The following is a 24,358-nucleotide window of genomic DNA, read 5'->3' as shown; positions in this document are numbered from 1 at the left end:
AAAGTCAGTTTACGAGGCGGCCATATGTGCAACGTTCCGGGTAGCTATTTTCTCATGCAAGACCAACTCCTATATAATGGGGACATACAGAATCAAAAACAGCTTGCCAAACTCACATTTAAATAACATATTTCAAATCAGCAATACAATCTGACACAGACTGTTTAATAAATGCTATTTCTTATTTTTAAAAATGGTTAAAAAAGCATTTCAGGTTGGTCCAGCCAATCCACATGTGCCGTCCCAAGTGCACATCTCAGGACACTGGAACTGGAGTTTCTAACGGCAGCTGCAGTGGTGCAAATACTTAGCCAGTTGGCCACTGGCTCTTTTATTTAGAGGGCAGTACGTATTGTGCACTATTATGCGTTGCAGTTTCTCCCATTCATAGTAATATGAGTGAACCATCCTGGTTTGGAATCACGTCCAGAGCTATTGTCTAATTCCTTATGCCCATTTACCCAGATTGGTTTCTGGTGCTCAACCTGTAAGCATTCCACATGTTCCCACCAAAGAAAGGGGGGTTCTAGGCCAGTTAAATTGGCTATAAAATGGCTAAAAAAAACCTCTCAAACCACCATTAACATCATAGTCCAGGGTTGGATAATGCAAAACAAATCTAAACTCAGCAAAACTAGACTCCAATATAATTGCCCAATGTGTCGAAGCAACACATCCATATATGATTACTATAAATTGTATTCATTATATATTTGCATAAAAGCAGCTCATAAAAAAGTCTGAATCAATTACTTAAGATGTTAATATGTTCACAAAACTTGTGGATTACACTACATGACTTTTAAAATCTATTTTAAAACACTAGGCAACATACACTTGCCGACTTTTTAAATGTTACAGAGAAAAAGTAAACAACTGAGAATCACACACTACCAGTTTTCAAGGGGTTCTGACACTACAGATGCATGAGAAATGAAAACAAATGTGTTCTAAAATCAGCTCAAATTATCAAACATGTTTGATATCCTCTGACAGGATGAAATTACAGTCTGAAGATTAATAAAATTGGTTTTGAGAGAGGTCCACAGGTCCCTTGGTTGAGTTCCAGCACCATTTTGGGAGGAAATGAGTACTAGATTAGTTCGAAAATGGTGCTGAAAGCCAACAATGTGTTTTGCCAGCTAGCAGTTTAGTACAATAACTCTGTGGACTGTAAGGGTCATGTCTGGTTTCCCTCTGTCTGCATTCTCAGCCACGGTCACAGTCACAGCATATATTCGCCACCACAGCTCTTGACACAGTATTCCAGCAGAGAGGAACTGGCTCAAGGGTTGAACATGTTGTTAACCATATAGTTGGTCTATTAGCACAACAAGTCTCAAGAGTGTGTTACGAGAGTCCGTGCATGTCTGCTGGAGTCCATGCAGTCAAAGAAAGAGCACAAGAATAATATGATGGCATAAAAGAAGAAAACATGTGTTGATTGTCAGTCTGGTAGTGATCGGACACCTTAACAAGTTCTTTTTTCGTGCAGACGCTGGTGCGGTTCTTCCAAGCTGATGGAGAAGGGCTGCTCTTGGAAGACCTTAAGAGTGGAGATTATAAGGTATTCTCACCTTCAACCAATGTGGCTGGCCAAATGAATTAAGCATGGCTTCATCTTCCTTCCCTCTTCCTTCCCATTAGGGCCTGGACGAGGAGCTGCGTCTAAACAAATGCTCCTCCTTTGAGCTGATCGAACAGTATTTCCTGGAGAAAATCTCCCAGCAGGTGGGTAGGAGTCTTGCTGGGCTGCCGCAGCTTTTAGCTCCAGCCCTGCCGAGAGAGGAGGTGTTGATTAGGAGCTAAGACATCACAAATACTATTCCTTCCTCTGATGATTAAAAGTTTACATCAGTCATTTCCTCTTTGACTAAGCGTTCTTTGCACTGTGTAAGATTTCGCAGTCTCTGACTGTGTCTCAAATCCCGCTAAGCTGACTTGCTGTCTACTGCCTACGGGGGCAGATGTCTACATTACTAGTTATAAAACCAAACCGAACCTCAAAAATGTCTGATCTGAACAGACAGCAACTTTAACAGCAACATTACAAAGTTAACTTGTTCTCAGTGTTGAATACAATTGTGCCTTCAAATTGTCTTATGTGAGTATAACATTTTCTAGAAAGCTTTACTTCATCAATAGTATGCCTACAGAAAATGCACTTAAAGTAAATTTCTTCTGAATTGACATGCCTGGATGCGGACGACCAAAGAAAATCCAGGCATCATTTTGGTTGTTGACACTGAAGGCTGCATTATCCGATAATAATTCTTCAAATGTTGGTCACAGAGTGGTGGATCAATCTCAGAAAGTAGCATCAATTCTCTACCTTCAATTGAAGACAATCTTAACGCCAGTGTCACTGACAATGCTAGGTTGTAAACAAAAATGATATATCACTAGCTTTTAAGATAAAACATGTCACTAAAATCAATTATAGAGTCTCAACCTTGGCTAATGTGTTATTGGTTCAAAACTAGAAACCAATTTTATATGTATTACTGCTGTGATGTAGACAGTAATCTTAACAAATTCCCATTTGCTTTACAGAGAATCTTAAAGCACAGTCGTTTTGGACGTATCAGTCTGAAGTGTTACTATGATGCCCCTGAGCAAAGACTCACTGTGGAGATACTGCATGCAGCTGATCTTATTGCCCTGGATGCCAATGGTAAACTCCAATTACACCAATTTGCAAGCACTACACACACACACACACACACACAGACAGAGGACACGCAGAGGATAGAGCAAAACAAAACACCAGTCATGAATTAGAAGTCTAAAACGACAACTTTTAAAGAGAAATGTCGGAGGAGCTTGAGTTTGTTGCCCACCCTTTTTTGTTTGAACCGCGAGAGGCGGCAAAGCTTACACTACTCCTACATCCTACATCACACAGTGTTACTCTTTTGGCGTAAGTCGACTTGCAAAGGCCGTATGCCGGAAGCTAGTTATTTCAGTCGATAAAGTTTTAAATATGGATATATTTTTCCAGTCCTCAAGTTCTTCCCAAAATTGAGATTCATTGGAAGATATGCATGACTAAACCCAGGTTTATAATTTCCCAAATGTTTCCAATGGCTTTAAGGTCAGGGAATTGAGGAGGCCACTTGAAGACTTCAGAATGCTGAGCATGAACACTTTCATGAAGCACAACTTTGTTGCATGTGCAATGTGTTTGGGATTGTTGGGATCATGCTTTAAAATACACATTTGATCTCCAAACAGATCCTGTATATACTTGGCTACATTGTGTTCAACTGGATTCCCTAGTATTGGTCCATTTTCTAAGTGCCAGCAGCTTTATAGATCCTTCCAACACTTGCTGCAGACATGCGTCCCCAATACCATTACCATGCATGCATTTGGTATTAAAACACTCTGATCATTTCCTACAAACATACCTGACACCATCCAATGCTAGGTTGTTATATTTTGACTTGTCGGACTGTAGAACATGGCTCCAATCTTCTACACTCCAGTCCTAATGTTCTTTGGCAAATGTGAGGTGTTTTTTGAATAAGATACAACCAATAAATGGTTTATTTACTGATACAGAAGCTCTCAATCCAGCCACTTGTAGCTGTTGGTTTACAGTTCAAAATGAAATTGGAGGTTGGAGAACTCATTCAGGTCTTAAAAGCTGTTTTGAGGTGGTCCCACATTCAGGTGATTTTCATCATCTTGTCAAAATGCTGACTAGTCTGCCACTTCACCAGCCACAACACTTTACATTCTGAATGGTAGTGGTCTCACTGTGCTTTGAAATAGTTCCGTGGATATTGTGGCCATTCACATCCTGCACAAGAGCAATATCCAAAACTGACTGACCAGATTTAGCCATTTTATCAAGCTCCTTCCATTTGACCATTTTCACTAAAACCCACAAAATAACATCTAATAATATAACTAATACCTGCCATATAGTGATTTATTGAATTATGGGCTGGGAATAATGAGTTAAAGATTGATTTGACCACTTGGCCAAAAATGGTGTACAGCACAGTTGTAAATAAATGCTATTTTACACTTCAGGCACAACTTCACAAAAATGCATACAAAATATTGAATAAAAATGAATTAAGATTTGAACTGAATTGTTTGAATTAAGTGCGAAGAAGTCAATTTTTCTGTGGCCACAACTGTGTATGTTATTTAATTGTGCATGCTCATTTCCTTTATTTTTTACATTTAACTTTGTATCTCTCCATATGTTCAAGTAAATAAGTTAATCTTTAAAAACACTACTAAGGAACACTGTTAATTATTCAGCACTACTCAAAATGATTATCAATCTTTCATACTGTTTTATAGCTAAATAAAACAAATGCAGAAGACAGTGATGTTTTCATAATTGCGACTGATCTTCTTTACGGTGAACGTGATTTCACCAAGTCCAACTTTCCAATCAGATTTGAGGGACAAGTTTACAGTTTCTGTCAAGTTTAGGCTTACAACCAAGGTTAGTTGTTTCTTCATCAGTGTTATTCACCTATCATTTCCCTCTGATTTTAGTGATAAATTATGGATAGGGTTAGGTTTAGGGATAATTTTTCGGACAGGAATGTTGTACCAGGATCAACAATATCTGTTGATCCAGGAACATATCTTGCTTGGCAAAATCACAGTGACCCTTCTTTACATCAGGTCTTTCTTACGTATTTTAACCATTTATTGCCAGTTATACATCACAGAGATGGTGTTGCATTTGTGTGTTGATTATAAAGTACTGAAGGTTTTCCTAAAGCTTTGGCACTATTCCTAGGCTTCCATGCAGGCACTGGTATTTCCAAATCTAGTTACTTGCTTAAATTTTCTGTTGTTTATTGGATTTGTCTCCTAATTCCTGCTTTCCTAGGCCTCAGCGACCCATTTGTCATCGTGGAGCTGTGTCCTCACCATCTGTTCCCCATGGCTCGGAGTCAGCGCACCCAAGTGAAGCTCAAAACCCTGCACCCTGTTTTTGACGAGCTTTTTTACTTGTGAGTACCACAACAACTGCTCAACTGCTGAACACCTGCTATTAACTTTGAGTCCCAGCACCTCAAACAGCATTTTGATTCCATTGTCTCCATCACAGCCATGTCAGCCCTGAGCAGTACAGGCACAGATGTGCCTGTCTGACCTTCACTGTGATGGACTATGATTGGTTGTCCACTAATGATTTCGCTGGCGAGGCTGTGGCCCCATTGAGTGACTTCTGTTGGCCGGGCAGGCCGAGTGCCACACCTGCTGGAAAGACCCTTCAACCCGTCATCCTGCACTTGTCCCGCCAAAAACCAAGCGGTATGATAATCTCTCAGATGTATCCGCCTTACAAGTAAAATCAGGGGTACTCAACTCTGCTTCAGGAGACCCACTGAACCTTCCAGTAGAGTTTAGATCTAGCGCTGCTCTTTCCTGCCTGTGATGTTGTAGTTATCCTGAGGACCTTTATTAGCTGGATCATATGTGTTTGATTAGGGTTGAAGGTAATGGTATACCTTCGAGTCCTTCTGGTAAAATTCCTACCCACGAGTTCGCAATTACGTTGTGATTACAGCAGTCAAGTGATTTTGATATGAATAAAATAGAAAAGTGTTAGACAATTTCATATTTCTTTCTCATTCTTAATTCCTGACTGACACAGGAAGCTTTTCTGCTACAGCTGTAAACTGCAATTGCTTCATAATTGATACTTTTCTTTGTATTTTACCTTTCTTGTGCTGCTTTTTGTCTCGCAAACCTTTTAGCCATAAACCAGCAAATGGTTGCACTTTATTTTACAGTATGTTTACTTAGAGAGTACTTACCTAAGAAATTATTGGGTAATATAAGGTAACTACAGGGGTTAAGGTAAGGTTTAGGAGTAGGTTCAGGGTAAGTTCCTAGTTATTACCCAGTTATTGTAATCACTGTATAAGTACACCGTACCTACATGGGGAACAGGATTGTAAAATAAAGTGCTACCCAATTAACTTTATCACTATCAACATTACACAAAAAGTACACAAACTAGACTACACATTCAGCATTCACAATTACGTCCTATTGTACTCAATAACAGATAGTTTCTACACTTATTCTTGAATGAATTGTCACACTCTTGAAAGTCAGCCTTGAAGAAAATCCCAAGTTTGCATAAATATCTTTTTGACATAACGTAGAACAGTATAAACTCGCAATAAGTGACTTTGTTGAGCCCAATGGAATAATTAAGAGTTTTACAGTAAATATGACATTTTATTTCAAGACTACTGATTATTTCAAGATTTCAGAGAGAAAAAGAAGTAGTGTACTGGTTAGATTTCAATGTTTTGTCAGCATTGCTTGGTGTTTAGTATCTGTTGCAGCCTGTCCTCTTGAAAAGATTTCCAATTACATGTGTCATTCCCTATCGAGAGGTCTGCCACCTCAACGTTATTGTTGCATCTGGTCTGATGGATTCATTTCTTGTTTTGATACAGAGAAGCCCATCATGAAGATGCTGGAGGCGAGAACGGGAGACAAAGAGGCTCAAGAGTTTGTGCGAAAGCTGAAAGAGATTGAGAAGTCAATGGAGGAAGAGTAATGTGTCCCCTGTAGTGCACGTATTTCTGATGGTGGTCTTTTTTACCTGTTGTACTATGTTTACTCTTCAAATGCACTCTTTTAAATGTATTTTTCACTGTTGTCCAGAAGAAGAAAAAAAGGTGAGGTAAATGATCATGTTTAAAGATCAGTATTTTATCACTGTTCAGCACTCAATGTGTGCTGTGTTTTGATGTTGAAGCCCTCTGATGGAGCTTGTTGTTCATAGAATTGTATGAATTTAGTAGTAGAAAGTCTATTTTGAAAGAAATATTTCTCAGTTGGATTGAATTCTAACGCTTTTCTGAGCTATAGATTGTGACTTGAACTCTGGAAATCTTGAACTTTGAAATAATTAGATGTTTACTTGAGGATTTTCAAAAATGCTACAAAAGAAACTGAATTTCTTTACATGTAGCAGTTTTGCAAGGCCACGTACACACTGCAGATAAATATGGTTCACTACCAAAAAATCCTTTTCTAAATCAGTCTATTTGAATAAAACGTACACTAAAAACAGTAATATTGTGAATTTAAAATAACTGTTTTCTATTTCAATATATTTTCAAATGGAATTTATTGCTGTGATCAAAGCTGAATTTTCAGCACCATTACTCAAGTCTTCAGTGTCACATGATCCTTCAGAAATCATTCTAGTATGATGATTTGCTGCTCAAAAAACATTTATTATCCTCAATGCTGAAAACATTGCTAGGACATTTTGTGCCGCTCAATATTTTTTGTAGAAACCATGATAATTTTTTTCCCAAATAAATTGATAAATAGAAAGATAAAAAGAACAGCAGTGATTTAAATTGGAAATCTTTTGTGACATTATAAATGTAATGATCAATTTAATGCACCCTTGCAGAATAATATTAATTATTGAATTATGTCCAAAATCTGTTATACAGTCAATTAGCCCTAAACAGATTCTCAAATGTCTCAAATCCTCAATGTCTTTTTCATTTGCCCTTTACTATTTCCCCTAGCAATTTGAGATGGAAAAGGTTGGCATCTCGGGGTTTTTTTTTTTTTTTTTTTTTTTATCAGCCAAACTGTTGCTATGGTTATCACCATGCCAAAAGTGACTCCTGTATTCTGTACACATGGAAGACATTCACTGCCACATTTAAATGCAGTTGTCACTCCCAAAACCTTGCAGTGTGTATGTGGCCTGAACGTTTAGCAAGATAGGCAACAGAATTTTGACGACTTTTTCCATGTAATCATACAGCAGAGCCGATACGATAATGTTTACCTTATTAAGTGTTCTCTGTTCGCTCTTATCAAGGAAAATACTTTCAGAAAAGTCCTTTATCTTAAACGGTGAATGTTCAGTATTTGTCCTTGAATCACACTGGATTGTGTTGAGATTTTATCTAACATTTCTGTAAGATGTCGTCTTTCCTAAAGAATGTATTCGTTTATGCCAAGTGGTTCTTCAATTTACGGGTTTAGTGTTCAGATGGTTCTCTTCTCTTGTATTTTCTCTGCCAAATTACTTGTTTTTATTGCCAGTAAACGATTAGGTTAAAAAAAAAACTAGGACTTTTTCACATCGCAAAGGCTTTTCACCCACCACGTTTTGAATGTCTTGCTATTTTTGTGACAGAAGCAGAGTTTATTGCCTTTATGAACTCTTCTTTCACATTTCTCCCCCCATCTGTACATTATGAATAGCTCTCAGCAGGCAACTTCCTGTTCAGCTATTATAACTTCAGCCTGTTACTTTTCCTCAGCAGCATCTCTCCTCTTCTGACCTTCACACATCTCATGCGCTATTCACCTCCTGGTGAGTGAAAACCACCAGAAATGAGCCACTCGCAAACAAATGAAGGCCAAAGCCTGCTGAAACATACCGCAGCACCCGGCAACACTGATATTACTGCTCCACTTGAAACATGTGATGCTCAAGAATGTGATACTGTCAGCAACTCTCTGTCTCCTTTGTGACTCCAGTAATGGTGTATATGGTGTGTGTGCATGCACGTGTGTGGCTGCGTGCACTCTGAGTTCAATAAAGAGATAACGATTAGAAAGAGACGCGTTTATGATTAAAGCAAGTTGAATCGGAGAGACCCGTTTTGCGCAGATGGTGTTGTGACATCTCATCTCAACAGCAGAGCCGTCTTCAGCCTCATTATCACTGCATGCTTTCAAAGACACAATACATCCTCACGAGTTATTCCAGGTACTTAACAAATAATACAATATGATCTCATCTGCCATATAATACAATGATTGCTTAGTACATTCAAATTCCTATTTACACACTAGAACTGAACAGTAGCAGAGTTGTAGGCTATACCCCTGCTTTGTTTTAAAAGGCAAACTAAATCTCTTGGTGGGTTTGGTTGTAAAGTAAAGCATAGTTTGCTTTAAGGCTATAAAATGATCTATCTATCTATCTATCTATCTATCTATCTATCTATCTATCTATCTATCTATCTATCTATCTATCTATCTATCTATCTATCTATCTATCTATCTATCTATCTATCTAGTTACAGTAAAACATTGAGGGAGGGAGTCACCACCAGGTGTCCCCACAGATTTCAGTATTACTATCTTTAGTTCTTTGACCAGACACTAGATGGCGTATTAAGAGGTTAGATGGGTCATTTTATTTTAGACGTGAAGAAAAAGGTCAGTTATTAAAAAACGTTGAATCGTTACTTATAAACTGACAGGGCTCTTTAAGGGACAGAGAACAGTATCATAAAATGGCATAACGCCCACTGGAAGAGGTGGGAAGCTAATCTGTGTTGCGTTGCAGCATCATAATTATGAGCACAGAGAAGACACCTACTTATTAACTCCAGTTATTGTACATAGTTATTATACTTCTGAGATAGCAGTCCTAGTTCAAAACTAACATGGCAACATTGCTTCATATTGTTTACAATGTAGCTTATCATTAGACTGCTAAAATTAGATGTCGTGGTGTTTTAATATTGCTTTGACTTCAAGGACAAGGTGTATTGTAAAACCTCTTTGCACGTGCATTCTGGTCATAGAATATCTTTAGCGATACAATGCTTAAATGCATTTCATCTGTTTGAGGCGAGTTAACCTCACAAACATGTCAAAAACATACCTCGGTCATGTTTCACCCTAAAAATATATTTGTATGTATAAAAGTATAAAATATTTTATTATTGTTTATTATTATAATATTTACGTTATATGTTAGCTTTTATTATTTTACAGTTTATATATATAGTATATATATAGTATATGACCATTGATGCATTACAGTTATACTGTGTAAAATAATAAGCTATACATAATAATAAGTTATACTGTGTAAAATAAGCTATCCATGTATATATATATATATATATATGGTATTTATATCATGGTAGAATTAGTATGTAATTCACACATCACATGTGTATTCATATGATATTTGTGCTGGTACCATTCTTATTTTTAATCCTTGTTTATACATCCACACCAGCATTGCTCTCCTGAGTTGTGCTCTGAGATCAGCGTGTGTTGGTAACTGACCTGAAAGGTCCACTTTTGTAGTCTCCTTCTCCACATGTTTGTGTCCTGGCAGCGTGTCATAAAGCCAGCCATGGGCTGTTAAGCTCTAAGTGGCTTCTGTTGATGGTCAGGCTCTGGACTGTCACACCTGGTGTGTGGGCCTGACTGGACCTAGCATGACATTTACTGACTCGTTTTACACTGTCACTGTTCTAAATGAGCCCTTTCACTGCAAGTCAAGTCAAGTCACCTTTATTTATATAGCGCTTTATACAACAGATTGTTTCAAAGCAGCTTTACTGTGAGAACATGATTCAATGATTTCGGCTGTACAGCAGCTCTAGAAACAAAAGTCATTGTTCAGCTGAAGTCAGTTTAGTGTTGCTTCAGTTCTATTGTAAAGATCATCAATTATTAAATTAGTTCTTTAATCTATAAAGCAGTTCTGCAGAAAACAGGCCTACATTGTCAGATGTCTTCTAAGGCAGCATCCATAATAAAACCTCCCAGGCGAGTGATTTGGAACACTCTACACTGGGAACAACTCAAAATTAGCATTCTGCGTGGAAGACTTGACTTGGCTCACAATTAACACCAAAACCCTGACTGAACAATACTATAGCGTGACAATACAAATTAAATAGAACTTATGGCAGTGCATTGTGGGATTGCCTACTCCACAGAGAATATATGCAGTGCTTTCTTTAAATGCTGCCTCTGTAGGCAGTCAACTAAGATTTGGAAAAGAGTAACTGATTTCTGTTCTTGTTTGCTCACTGACTCACTCATTCCCTTAAAGAGCTTGTTCACTCGCACGTTCATTCGGATGTTCTGGGAGGATATAGATGAGATCCCCTGATGTCACGTACAGGAACTGCTATATCCTTATGACCATTACATTACACATTATTAACACATAACAGGCCTAGTCGTGTCTGGTGGTGGGGGGAGGGCTAATAGCATTTCCATTCCACTTGTCACACATGTTAGTCATGATGGACATCTCCTTACACATGGTCCTCATCCAGCCCGAACTTCCTGGATGTAGTGTTGTTAAAGGAGACAGATGCAACGGGCCTTTGTAACCCCCCTCAGTACTCGCTCAGGGGCGGTGAAGATTCTGTCCTGGATGCGGATCTCTCTGTGGGGGAGCGTGGCCCTCTTCTGAGTGCATGTGTGAGGGCCACATGATGCTTGGGACGCCTGCCGCAGAGTAGGAGCTTGCTGGGGAACCGTCCCCTATACCGCAGAGGCAAGCTAATGAAGAACAGAGGGTAGATGAGGAGAGAAGTGCAGACCCAGTGTCATTCCTATATAAATATTACATAGAATGACTGATGAGAAGCAGAGAACGAGAGCGCGTTTGATAAGATGGAATGTGCTGATAGGAACGCCCACACCCTGCTGAACATCCTGAATTATTATACATGCAGTCCTGCGTCTTCACAAGCACGAGCACATTCTCTAAACTACCACATTTGGGTAATCAGCACTTTTTTCGTTTCGTTTCGACTCATTTGGAAAGTTTGATTTCATCCCTTAAAAGGACTATTCTTAAGTTATTGCTGCAGATGCTAATGATTAGCACAGAAAATATCTTCATCCCTCAGTTTGAAAACATTAATGAAAATGTATTTACTCATTCTTAATGCCCTAGCAATGGAATAAATGTTATGTAACTGTTACGCAAAAATATTTCAGACTGTTTTGAAATAATAACACTTAAAGATTAGTTTTGGAATGTGTTAGCATAAAAATGTGACAGAATCCACAAAGCACTGTGTGCATCGAGCAAACTCCATTAAAATTACATTATGTAGTGCATAACCGAAGTTGTGTGCCCTTGAAGGGCCCTTCAGGAAGGGGACACCATTGATGTGTTTTAAACAATAGAATCCATTGGCAAAGGGTCCGACTACAAGTCCATTAGAAAGGGGTACATGCGATAGTCATTTCAAGTAAATTTATAAAAAAAACTTAATGATAAAATGTATGTTTATTTGCAACAATTATAAGAAATTCCTGTTGATGCCGCACTGAGCTGTTATGGTAAAATTCCAGGTGAAGATAATAAGGAAATTACATTCGCTGCGTCCGAAATTGAATACTTCCCTACTATATAGTATGAGAAAAACAGTATGCCTAAAAAGTAGTAGGCCTATTCTGAATTCATTAAATTCGAAAAATGAAAAGTTACCGGATGACCAACTAATTCCACTGAAATTCTGAAGTGCGCATTCGATGAACATTCATTCCCAGACAGCAACATTGTGTCTCACCTTTAAACACCTTTTATTCTCAACCCCATAGTGGACAAAAATGTAATTTGATTGATTTAAAAAAAAAGATTTTATACAAAACTTGTTATAAAACAAACATCTAGCCTACCCATGTATCCCTCAAACAACTACAAATGTAACATTTATGATTATTTTCACATTTTCATGGGATTGAAGTTAAAAATACACAAATTGTGTGTCTGTCGTCTCTTTATTTTATATAAAAAATGTATTCAATTCAGTTTTATTTTTTAACGGTCGTAAAGTAAATTCAAATTCAGATGTAGTACCTCAGAAAATATGCAATTTCGGACGCAGCAGTTGTCTTTCCTTTCTCCCTTTGCTAAGTAAGTTCCAAACGGCTCTGCCCTTCAGAGTGAGTGGAGCATAGGGATGCTCACTTCCAATTGGAATTTGATGTGTTTTCCAATCTTTTTTTACAATGTGAGGGAGGAGTAAAAAATTTGTTTCTGTGATATATACAAAGACAACTATAAAATAAATATAGATTAATTTCACAGAAAAGTGTAAACCATGCTATCAAAACATTGGCTAACATAAAAATATGTTGTTTCCCTGACACACACAACTCCTTTCCTGTGGCCTCATGGAATAGTAAAGTGTCCATTAGATGTTCGATTCTAAAAACTCACCGGAAGTAGTAGGTCATCTGTGAATTCTGACACATACTGCTTTTCACCTACTCCATGCATATTTGGCTGCAGCCATTGGCTAAATTCAAAACAGCATACTAGCACCACTCCTGCCATATTGCTCTTAAATTTCTGTCAAATATTGAAAATATACTTCCAGCATATGTCAGAAATATTAAGAGTAGGATACTAGTACTGTATGGTATTCCGAAATCAGCCATTGCTTTGTTAAACCACACAGCAACTCTGGCTCAACCAATAGTGTGAGTTTGGGGCGGTGCTTTCTGTTTCACCAACCAATGGCAAACAGCGGGAGTTTGGGAAGCCTGTTTGAAAACAGCCTTTGTTTTTTGTAATTACATTTTGTGATTTAGCACAGAAATTATCCACTTCACTTAAATACGAGATTGACAATTTTTTTTTTTAGTATATTTGTATTTCTGGTTTTGTTTTTTTAGAGAAAGGGCCTAAGAGAAGGAGAGTGAGGAATGCTGGCAAAGATCTGTGTTCAGGGGTGGGTTTAAGTTTGGATCTGGCTCTGTCAGGTACGTTTAACAGCGCTCTGATCTCACATCCCTTATCTATTCTCACACAGCCCTAATCCTCCCACAGAAATGTAGCAGTAAAGAGTTTCATCAATAACTCCCTCCGGCCCCACCACATAGTTACACCTGCACGTTCCTCTGCTTCACATGAGCAGCCCGCACCTCAGGATTAGTAATGATATCAGAGGGGATATGTTTCCATTCGAGATTTATGCATGCTGGGCTGTCATTAACAGCAGGGTTAGCTTTACTTCTCTCATGTTAAAACATGTTGACTAGAAGCCGAACTCCTCTCACGGGGAACTTCCAGATTTCCAGCAAGTCAAAGCAAATGCCTTCAAAGGCACAGAAAACTGATCCGCTCTTAAAACAAAAGGTTTTGCATAGCTCACCGAATTTATAGACAGTATCGAAGAAATCAGGCTACCCCATGAAAATCATGCTAACAACGGAAAAGAAAGTTTGTTCTACAAAAAAAAGTTGCGTAAAATCTTTTGCTTTGTACGAGAGCACATAATTAGAATCCCCAGATAAAAGTTGGAAAGAGGCACCTGTTGAAAGGACCTTTGGCAGAAGGCCACAGGTGGGCTGCAGATTGGAAGTGGCGTCAGGGTAATTAAGCAGTTCAGAAAGGAAGGTTGGGAGAGCTGGGGTGAGGATAGACCGACACAGAGACTCCTTTGTGGCTGCCAGAGCTCCTGTCAAAGGGAGCAGAATGATATTGGACAGCTCGCCCTTGAGGAATGCAGCTGGATCGGCAATGGAGGCTTCGCTCAACCCCGTTCCATCGTCCCTGTCCCTCTCGCCTTAGAGGACTTCTGAAAGCGCAGAGTCATCTCTGGTGAAGTGAAAGAAAGTACAGTGAGTGTGCAAAAAGGAAAAGGAAGGTATATGTTGCTATTCTAAGCATTAAGCAACAACATGGCGAAAAATAGTCCCACTGGACAAACAGAAGTAGATCATCATCTACTCATCATCCAGTTGCCCAGGTTGTAAAACAATACATTTTCCAAACCACTTGTCCAATGTAGGGTCGCAAGGATGCTACAGCATCTTAGGTCATAGTGAGGGAAACATCCTGGATAGATGGCAAATAACACAGAGTAGAGTATCCAGTTCACCTGTCCTGCATGTCTTTGGATTGTGGGGGAAACGGGGGCAAACACGCAAACACAGGGAGAACATGTAAACTCCACACAGAATTGCCTCCTGGCTTAGCTGGGACTCGAACCAGGCACCTTCTTGTTTTGAGTGTGTTTTTCTGTATTCGGACAAATGCTAATTTGCTATTTGACCATTTAGGATTTAACTTGAAATTTTACAATGAGTTTTTCTGACATTTTCCACATTGCTCATTTAATTTCACGCCCATTCACCATGCTTGCTTGGGAAACAAGGGGCATGACTCTTTTTACTGGGACAGGAGCCCCTACGAAATACTGATGTGACCTACAAAAGTATTACTGATAAATCATTGTCTATCAATAGAGATACTGTACAGAAATATGCAATACACCTGAGAATAATTTTCCCTGATGATTTATTTTAGCAATCAAGTCAGATCTAGCAATGTCAGATTTACAACTGAATGTCCCTTTTGATCTAATCGTTTGTTCGAGATTCAGTTTGATTCATTTGGACAGTTTACTCACACACTGAATCATTTGCAGTGGTTTCTCACACCGAAAAAATTACGGGATACTTTATACGACAGAAAACAAACAACAACAAAAAAAGCACAAAATGAGGTGGATACAATCCATTATAGCAAGCAAAACTGGCATATGTCTTTTATCATTTGCCGATGACAAAGCAGGTCTTTATTGCACAGCAGCTACTCCAGGCAAAGACAATTTAGATCCATATATCAAAAACAGTATCAATAAAGGGTCTCTGCCCTAGTACAAAGACTAGAAATGCCTCCACATGAAACAATATGTTGGGACCTTTCAAGGGAGGGGAAGACTGAACACCCCAGTACTAATGTAAAGTATGTAACAAAGACCCATTAAACACTGTGTATTATGTGACGTCTAGTCAAACATTATTCAACAGAACTCGTGATTAAAATTACAAAGAGCAGCTGACACCACTGCAGAGTATCAGGGTTGGGAAGTGCGAACAAGTCAATCCTGAATACAAGCATTACATTGTATGCATCGAGCTTGGCATTTCTATATGTGGCCTCCCTAGGGCTTCATGTATGAAGACTGTTGGCGACCATGATGCTTGGAGACTTGCTTTTTAAAGCATTCCTGGAACTGTTGTGTCCAGAAATATACTGGCAGGGAATCACATGAGCCTAATCTGATTTCAATCCCTTATCCTTGTGTTTCTGCTGTTGATATTGTTTTCTGAAACAGAATGGCGTAAAGCCAGTGTCGTAGAGAGGAGCCAAACAGTCCATACGTTTCATAGTCTCAGGGGCCTTTAGCTTGTGCAATTAATTAGCTAAGGTTGGCTCTCTTCCTTTGGTCCAATCGAATTACATCAGATTGGCGGACTCATTTGTTTTCCCTGCCCTCAGCCAAATTTGGGCTCCACTTGCAATTTTGTGTGTGGATGAAAGCAGAAAGGCCTTCCCAACAAAAGTAGGGGATGGTCTGGGAGTGACGTCAACCCACTTTGGGAGCATTTTTTGAATCCTGAGATGTTCATTTTGGGAGCGCTCTAATGCGGTGGATGTTTGTTCTTCTGGGTGGAGCGGAGGGGGAACTGCAGAGTACCCATTATTGTGGTGAGGCTGGGCCACATCAACCCTCTGTTTATGCCTACAGCTCTGTATTCTGAGACATTCTGCCTCCTTTTTCTGCAGTCTCCTCACACGCACATCACTGCCCCAGCAAGCAAACCTCACACACTCACGCTCAAATTACAGCAAGTGGACCAGAACTTTCCTATTGAGTTCACCCAAAAATAAAAAATAAAATCAGTCATCATTTACTTACCCTCATGTTGGTCTAAACCTGTGTGAATTTCTTTCTTCTGTTTTTACCTGCAATAAAGTTTTCAGTCTTCAGAAATGATGCAAAGTTGTGTAAAGCATTGTGTAAATGCAAAGTTGTCTTATTCAAGGACAAATTGTTCTTTTGAGTCTTTCTGTTCTTTTTAATGAATTTGTTGATCCAGGCAAAACCAATCTGAATCATATAAGTTGTATAGACTTATATGATTCTATTTGGAAGCTTGAAAGTCCTCATTCACTACATGAAAAAGATCAACCAGTACATTTCTTCAAAACTACTACATTTGTGCTTCACAGAAGAAATAAAGTCATGCAGGTTTGGAATGACATGTGGGTGAGTAAATGATCCCAGAATTTACTTTATAGGTTGATTAATCCTTCAATGTTTCTATTGACCTCCTAATATTTTCACCATTTACACCCAAAGATGGTGATTAGCTATTTATTAGCATAACATTGAATCTGAAATTTCTCATTACAAACTCAGATATAAAATTCCTTAAACAACAATAGTTAACGTAGCATAACTTGAGCCATATAGTCATACATCAAAAAGAATGGGCTATAACAGAGAATTCAGGGCAAATTTGAGCTTGTCTATCCTAATTTAAACACCTCCCATTAGTTCCTCTTCTATAGGTTTTCGATCTAAAGGACAAGGGTAAGCAAAGAGAAGCACAGGCTTACTCAGCACAAGGTTTAATTGAATGTGAAGGACCACCGCACTTGTGTTTGCTTACGTCTGTTCCTCTCCTGTGATGCACTAATACCATCAGAGGCTTAACTAATACAGCAGTGCCCACCCTTCAAGATCCAGTGACACCGCACTGCAGTAATCTATACTTCATTTCCTATCATGACTTTCAAAAGCCGGGCATTTGCCGGTCAAGTGGTCAGTCGTCGAGCCAAAGTGTCCACAGCTCCTTCCCTTTGATGTCTTTCATGATCAGTGAAGTAACAAAGAACATGGTAGCCATGACCACCAGCAGAGAAAGAAAAAGAATGACCCTGGTTGCCATGAATGCCGTCTCTTGGTTCATTTGGAGGTCATTGGAACTTCTCAATGTTCCGCTAATGCACAACTTGGCACATTCAATTTATACAATCAAGCTGTAGGAACAGACACTTAAACCATTAGCGTTTCAAAGCTTCTTCAAAGCTTGATAACAAGCAAGACAGACCTTTATCATAGAATAATTCAGACAAATAAACCAAGATAATTAGTTCCAGGCCTAAATGAATAAATTATTTCAGATTTGCCATTGAGCTGATGGTTTTACACCAAACAACTTGGTTTACTCATTACAGAGACAGTTTCTCACCGAGGCTTGTTGCCTTGCTCAAGGGCACAGTGGATGAACTTCTGTTCAATCATTCACACTGATTATCAGACTTGGCCTTGTGCTACTGAAAGTACAACAGCTGAATACCTATATTGTTAAGTGAAGCCTGGGGGCAGTGAAACAACTGAACAAGGACATGTGGTTCATCATGACATGTGACTCAGATGGTGGCGATATTCTGCATAATGGCTTTGATCTTCTCCAACCTGTTGTGAACTACAATACACAACACAATACAGTTTTTATGAACTTGTTCAGGTTCTGAAGAGCCCCCAGGGTTACATAGAGGCTTATATTTATGAGGTATGATGCAATTAAACAACACAAAAGTTCCATAATGTCAATGATAATTGCAAAAACGGAACTTCACACATTTTTAAATAATAATAATTAAATAATAAAATAAAAAAAATTCTCAGACAAATTTGATGTGCTATTAATTTGCGATTAATTATATTAATTAATTGCCACATCATGTAATTAATTAGATTAAAATTTGTAATTGTTTGACAGACCTCATTAAATCATTTGTTGAATATTTATTAAATGTTAATTATGTAATATATTTTTTTTATTAAGACTATTTATTTAACTAATAAACGAATACATGTATAGTTATCATGCAAAATAATAATAATAATAATAAACATGTATTAACTGGAAAAGAGACAGGTGTATGTGAGTGATATCACATCTTATCTATCCATTCCCCAAACCACTTGTGCTTTTTAGGGTCCCAGGCCAAGGGCAAGAAAACATCCTGGATGGATGGCCAGAGCTAACACACACATTCAAAGTGATTTCACATTCAGTGAAAAGACACAGTACAATGAGTTGACCAGAGTAGGCAGACCGGTCTAGGCAGAATGTCTCCTGTAAATCAATGTGCTAAAGCTGTGTTTATTGGGATATTTGTCAAGGACACACAAAATATCAGGTCTGAATAATTTCAGGTGAAATTACTATCCTACGACTTCATTAAAAGTGCCATAAAATGTCCCCTGGTATGAGGCGCAGGCTAAAAAATAAAAAAAAGCCATCTTTCTTCTTTCCCTCTGACCTCTACAGCTCCTGGTCAGCCAGTTGCTGAGGAACTGTGGGAATGCTTGTAGGGAGACTTCCCACTTGGGACATTAGAGTGTGAGAAACACAAATTCCTCAAGGGTCATGAGGACTTGTGGGTACAGTGTTCTTGTATACTAGGGCTGGTCAGGACGTCAGAAACTCTCTCAGGCCCTGTGTGTCGAAAAAGCACAGAAAAAGTCCATGTTACCCTCACCACCATTCAAAAACACAATGGCCCCTAAACCACCCGCTGCCATCGGCTGCAAACAGCCTGAGGCAGGCAATGTGGCCTATACACTCCACTACAGGAGGTGAGCAAGTGGAGTGTTTTGATGGGTGCTGAGCAGCTGTTAAAATGTTATCTCAATTTTTTTTTTTTATGCACAGAAACAATGTTTCAACAACATGCAGCACTGTCTCAGCTGTTCCTCCTCCCCTGTGAACTTGACTGAGAACATGTGTTTTTTTTTTATTTTTTTTTTTTTATGTCTTTATTGTTCCTTCTTAAGTATGGCATGTAATGGATGAAATTAATTCGTAGTGGTGTTTGTTAAAGCAAGCATTACTATTGGATTTTCTAAAACCCCTAATCCTCAATATTAAACTTTGGCATGCAGTTAATCCCACATTAAAACTGACACCTCAAACAGTGCAGCTTCTTAAAGGGGTCATCAGATGCCCATTTTCCACAAGTTGGTATGATTCTTTAGGGTCTTCATGTAAAGTTTGTAACATACTTTGGTTAAAATTCCTCAATGGTTGTGTAAAACAACACCCTTTTTACCTCCTCAAAAACAGCTCTGTTCACAGCGACCCGTTTCGGTGCATGTCTCTTTAAATGATAATGAGCAACTGCTCACCCCCACCCCTCTCTTCCATGGGGCGTGTCGACAAAAGTGAACAGTATACAAATGGCTGAGGGCGGAAATATGCTAATACGGGACAGTCCGTCAGTGGTCGTGGGGGGAGCATGAGCAATAAAACATCATATTGCTCAGAAAATCCAAACGGCTTGATTATTGAGAGTGAAAAAAAAAGGAGTGAATGGATTTTTTTCATTGTATGGTGGTTTTGTCCACACACTGCAAAAACACATTTATATGCAAACACCATATAAAGGTGTATTTTGCATCCAATGACCCCTTTAAGGTGAGCTGAGCTATTATTTTTAGTGATCAGACCTGCACAAAAACATGTCATGGACTTATATTGAAGAAGGGATCTGAATGTCATGGAGGCTTGAGGCTGGGCTCCTTTGACTTAGGCAGAGAAACCTCTTAGAAACCACCCAGAACCCTCTAGCAACTGTATAGCAACATGCTCAACCATAATGACAGTGAGTTTTGGAGGAAAGACCACTCACATTTTCATTTTCTCTTCCCCAATCAATTTCTAATGCTCCTCCCATCACTCAGAAAATGATGGGTCTTATTCAAGACTCAAGGCCTCATTTACACTGCAGATCTTGATGTCCAGGTCTGATTTGCTGAATATATCTGATTTTTTTTTGACGACCAGCTTACATTTTCTTTTAAAAAACCTATATCCGTTATCTGCATTTATACACTTGGCGAAACAACCCAAGGTAGACGTACTGAACCGGAAAAGCATAAGCCAAAAATGAAGTAAAAACGATGCGATTTGCAATGGATGCAGATGAAGCTTTTGCTTTCCGCACCATCTTAAAAACTATATAGATATTTTATAGATATTTTTAATATTATCTCATAATTTGGCAGCCGTATATTAGGCTGCTGTCACTTTCAGACCTGGCGCACCATTATACTGTGACTAAATGTAATTATGACCATTATACTGTTTTATATAGCCAATATATTTGTTTTTATGTGCGCGCGGGTTTGTGTGTCAACTCGCTGTTGGAGACATTAGAGAGTGAGAACTCGCAACTGTTATTGTGTATCATGCCGGAGAGTTTCAGACATTTCAGTATCGATATGTATCGAAAAATCATTCGATTTACACTAGATTGCACTTAGTTTATTATTTCAGATGCCTTTTTAAAAGACTACAATTGTAAAATGCATAGGCCTATTATATAAAATTCAACCCGCCAATGTGGCTAGTAGGAGTGACTGCGCTACACGCCACCACTGAAATCCACCCACGTTTGAAGGGTGTAAATGTCAAGCCCTGGTGACAGACACAGAAATGAGCCCCCTTGCCTACACAAAGCTCACCCCCTTTCTGGCACTGCTTTGGTATGGAAATGCTCTTTACAACTGGAGAGAAAATTATGACTCATTCAACTCTCAAAGCTCTGTCATTTACTTTCATTGCATGCTTAAAGGGATCTTGTTTCGCTCCTGTAATGTGCCCTTGCTGACAATCAGGAGCTTTAGCACACAGTTTTCTTTAATAGACCTGTTTACAAAACACCATCTATCAAAAGCAGGAGCCTTGTCAAAAAGGCAGCTCTCTGTGAAATTAACACAAGAACTTTGAGCAATCTACCATTAATAGCAAATACAGATCAGGTACATTTCACTGCATGGGCAAGATTATTCAAATACATTTCATTTACATTGTCACTCCATCCATCATGTTCAGACACACTCAAGGTTATGCTAACAGTTCTGTTCTCATGTCATTTTAGTGTCCAGCAACCACAGAGCTGAGGTTAAAATCTACAACCTTCAACCCTGGGTACTATCCACTATCTTGCAGAGTTTAGCAACAACCCTATATCAAACACACCTGAACCAGTTTGTCTGACATGTAAAGTGACCAATCGTAGTTTTGTTTTGTTCAACGTCATGTTTAGGGGCGTGTATATGTCGGACTGGCAAATGCAGCCGATATTTCCATCTCAGTAAAGGACACACAACTACTATAATGGGATCACTTGGAAATCAAAAAGGTTGTCCAAGCTTGGAAAATAGCATTTTTCCCATATCCCGTTGGTAAACATGCAAACTCATCTCTTTTAAATTCAACTGAGCGGCACAAACCAAACGCTTGATGTCTTTAAGTTTCTATGCTGTGGACCTCACAGACAGGGTTTTTTTTTAACCCAATATTTAGTGTTCATTGCTGCAGTATCTGAACTTTTAAATGCGGCTTTGTTTCCTGACGGACCGTTAAAGATCGCCACACACTATGGCTCCTGGAAAACCTGTAGAAGTCAGCCAGTCAGATTCAGACTTTTGCCTTCGCGAAATTGTTTCCAGTTTTGTGTGCCAAATGCATCAGACGTTCAGCGAACGGAGTGTGGGCGGTCCGTGAGCGTAACTTCTGAGGCTGACACTGTGCCATAAGCAGACGCGATGCGATAAGATTCCAGTGACAAATAATTTGTCTGACCACTAGTAGCGACGCGACTGCGAGATGCGTCAAAATCAATCAAAACCCACAGCCAATCAGAACAGCGTGTGGGCGGAGTCTCGCGGCAAGTGCACAGCACCAGAGAGTAATCTTGACGGCACTCGCAAGAAAATGTATTTAGGCTACATAATCAAATTCACAAATATTACACCATTTAAACATGATTAAAAATACATAGGCTGAGTTACTAAAACAATCTTTGTCAAAGAATACACTTTGTTCACAGTTTGAACGTTCTTGTTTCCATTTGTTTAATTTCAAGATAGGCTATGAGGTGAATTCCATTGTTTTTACAGCTACAAAGCGGGGAACACTAAATGGTATTCAAAGTCACATTACATTCTTTTAACATTAAATAAAGCACATAAACAGTACCTGAGATTATCATTGCCACACTTTGTGTTTGTTGTTCCAGCCGCGACGTCGCAGAAAAATAGAAACCGTTTCTAATCGTCGCGTGTCGCCGTCGCGACTGGTTAGGACAAAAACTCTGATAAACATGGAAAATATACCTTTTATACCGCTTCTCTAATGGGAGAGAGTCTCAATGCAGCCCACTTTAAGAGGAATCTATCAACTCCATCTGAGGCTAAACCTGGGATCCTGACATGCACACATGAAATGATCGTGTATGTGTGCGGGTTGGTTCTAATCAAAAGGGAGATGTTTGTTTGGTGAGCACCGCCTGCGGAAGACGAAGCCCAGCCGGGAGAGCAAGTAGATCCAGATGCCTGTTAATTGATAACACCAGCCTGCACTGTCCCGTTGCTCTTCTATAGCTGTCAGGAGGCACATCAACGTCTGGATACAACCGCCAAATGGTCTCTTTCTTTTTTTTCCTGTCCTGTTTTTCCTGCTCTGCTCCTCCTGGTTCCATTCCATTCTTTCATTACTGCACACTTTGTTAACAGCAATTAATGATCCAGACACCCTACTATTCGATGCAGCTGGAGGAACAAACAATGTTTGCAAAAGTCTGACATCAGTAAAAATGTAGAAATTCACATTTTTCCAATTTTTGATTGTTTTTTTTTTTGTCCTTATTACATTTTCAGTATGTATTTAATTTTGTTTGATTATTTTTATTTTACTTTATTGTTCAATTTAATTTAAATTTTTTATTGCATTTTATTTCTTCAATTTCATAATTTAATTTAATTTAATTATTTTATTTTTTCATTTTTGTTTTATTTTATTGTATTTATTTCATTTCATTTTAATATTGTTTTACTTTATCTTGCATTTTATTGATTTGTCCCCCATTTTGCATTAATGATTGCAGCACTAGTGGAAAAATAGAAATTATTTTTTTTCTAATATTAAACTAAATGTTTTCATTATATATGGTTTTATTTGATTTTTTATTAAATTAAATTAAATTAAATTAAATTAAATTAAATTAAATTAAATTTGATTTCACATTTTCAGTATTGGTTGTGAGCTGACATGATTTTCAAAGTGGTTTCATATTTTTAGGCCCCACTGTAAATTTGATGGTACTGTAATATGGCAAACACAACTTTTTATCAAACAATTAAATGGAAAAATAAATGGAAAATGAAATATGTAATTAACTGTTTTTATTTCTCAATGGGAGACTTTTAGATGAGGAAGTCCCAGCAGGGTTGATTCACCTAATGGGAAATGCTACGGAAAAACACATTAGATTCTCTGCTTCTCTGGAATCACTCCATGAAAAAGCAGGCCGCAGGCTAAAAGCTTTCCAGGGAAGGAAAAAAGTGCCAAGGTCTGCCTCCATGGTTTATTTACTTTCCCTGAAGCAGAGGTGCTATGACATCTCTAACACACTTTACAGCCGATTACAACCACAAACTGTCTCATACGCACACAAATGCACATAAGCAGATGACTTCGCTGACACACAGTATTGCTCATTAATCAGTTCTGCTTTGGCAAAGTAAAACTCGCTAGTGGCTGATGTCTGCCAACAGCACAAAGAGAAAGCAAAAGCAAAAATTCTGCTTTGGCTGACTGCACAACCCCGTCTGCTTATTTTTAATTGTCCTAAACATGCAGCCATTTTAGGGGAGAGCCATTAAGGAAGATTATGAGCATAAAGATACTGCTAGCTCAGTGTACATAAATATGACAACACTTT

The 24,358-nt window shown here is 38.6% G+C and overlaps 1 protein-coding gene across 2 annotated transcripts in view; it reads left to right on the top strand.

Moving 5' to 3' along the window:
* Window positions 1-8,599, top strand: part of baiap3 (BAI1 associated protein 3) — a 54,294-nt gene extending 45,695 nt beyond the window's left edge. For both annotated transcript variants that reach the window (XM_079886990.1, XM_079886989.1), the window contains 6 exons: window positions 1,496-1,567; window positions 1,648-1,731; window positions 2,554-2,674; window positions 4,865-4,988; window positions 5,087-5,292; window positions 6,453-8,599. In XM_079886990.1, the coding sequence (XP_079743116.1) occupies window positions 1,496-1,567; window positions 1,648-1,731; window positions 2,554-2,674; window positions 4,865-4,988; window positions 5,087-5,292; window positions 6,453-6,556 (711 nt within the window). In that variant the 3' untranslated portion in view covers window positions 6,557-8,599. The remainder of the gene's footprint in view (window positions 1-1,495; window positions 1,568-1,647; window positions 1,732-2,553; window positions 2,675-4,864; window positions 4,989-5,086; window positions 5,293-6,452) is intronic.
* Window positions 8,600-24,358: the final 15,759 nt, after the last annotated feature.

Source organism: Squalius cephalus (genome assembly GCF_949319135.1).
Source record: "Squalius cephalus genome assembly, chromosome: 1".
NCBI classification, from domain to species: domain Eukaryota; kingdom Metazoa; phylum Chordata; class Actinopteri; order Cypriniformes; family Leuciscidae; genus Squalius; species Squalius cephalus.
The sequence above is the reverse complement of the archived record's forward strand: the minus strand, read 5'-3'. Positions and strand labels throughout refer to the sequence as shown.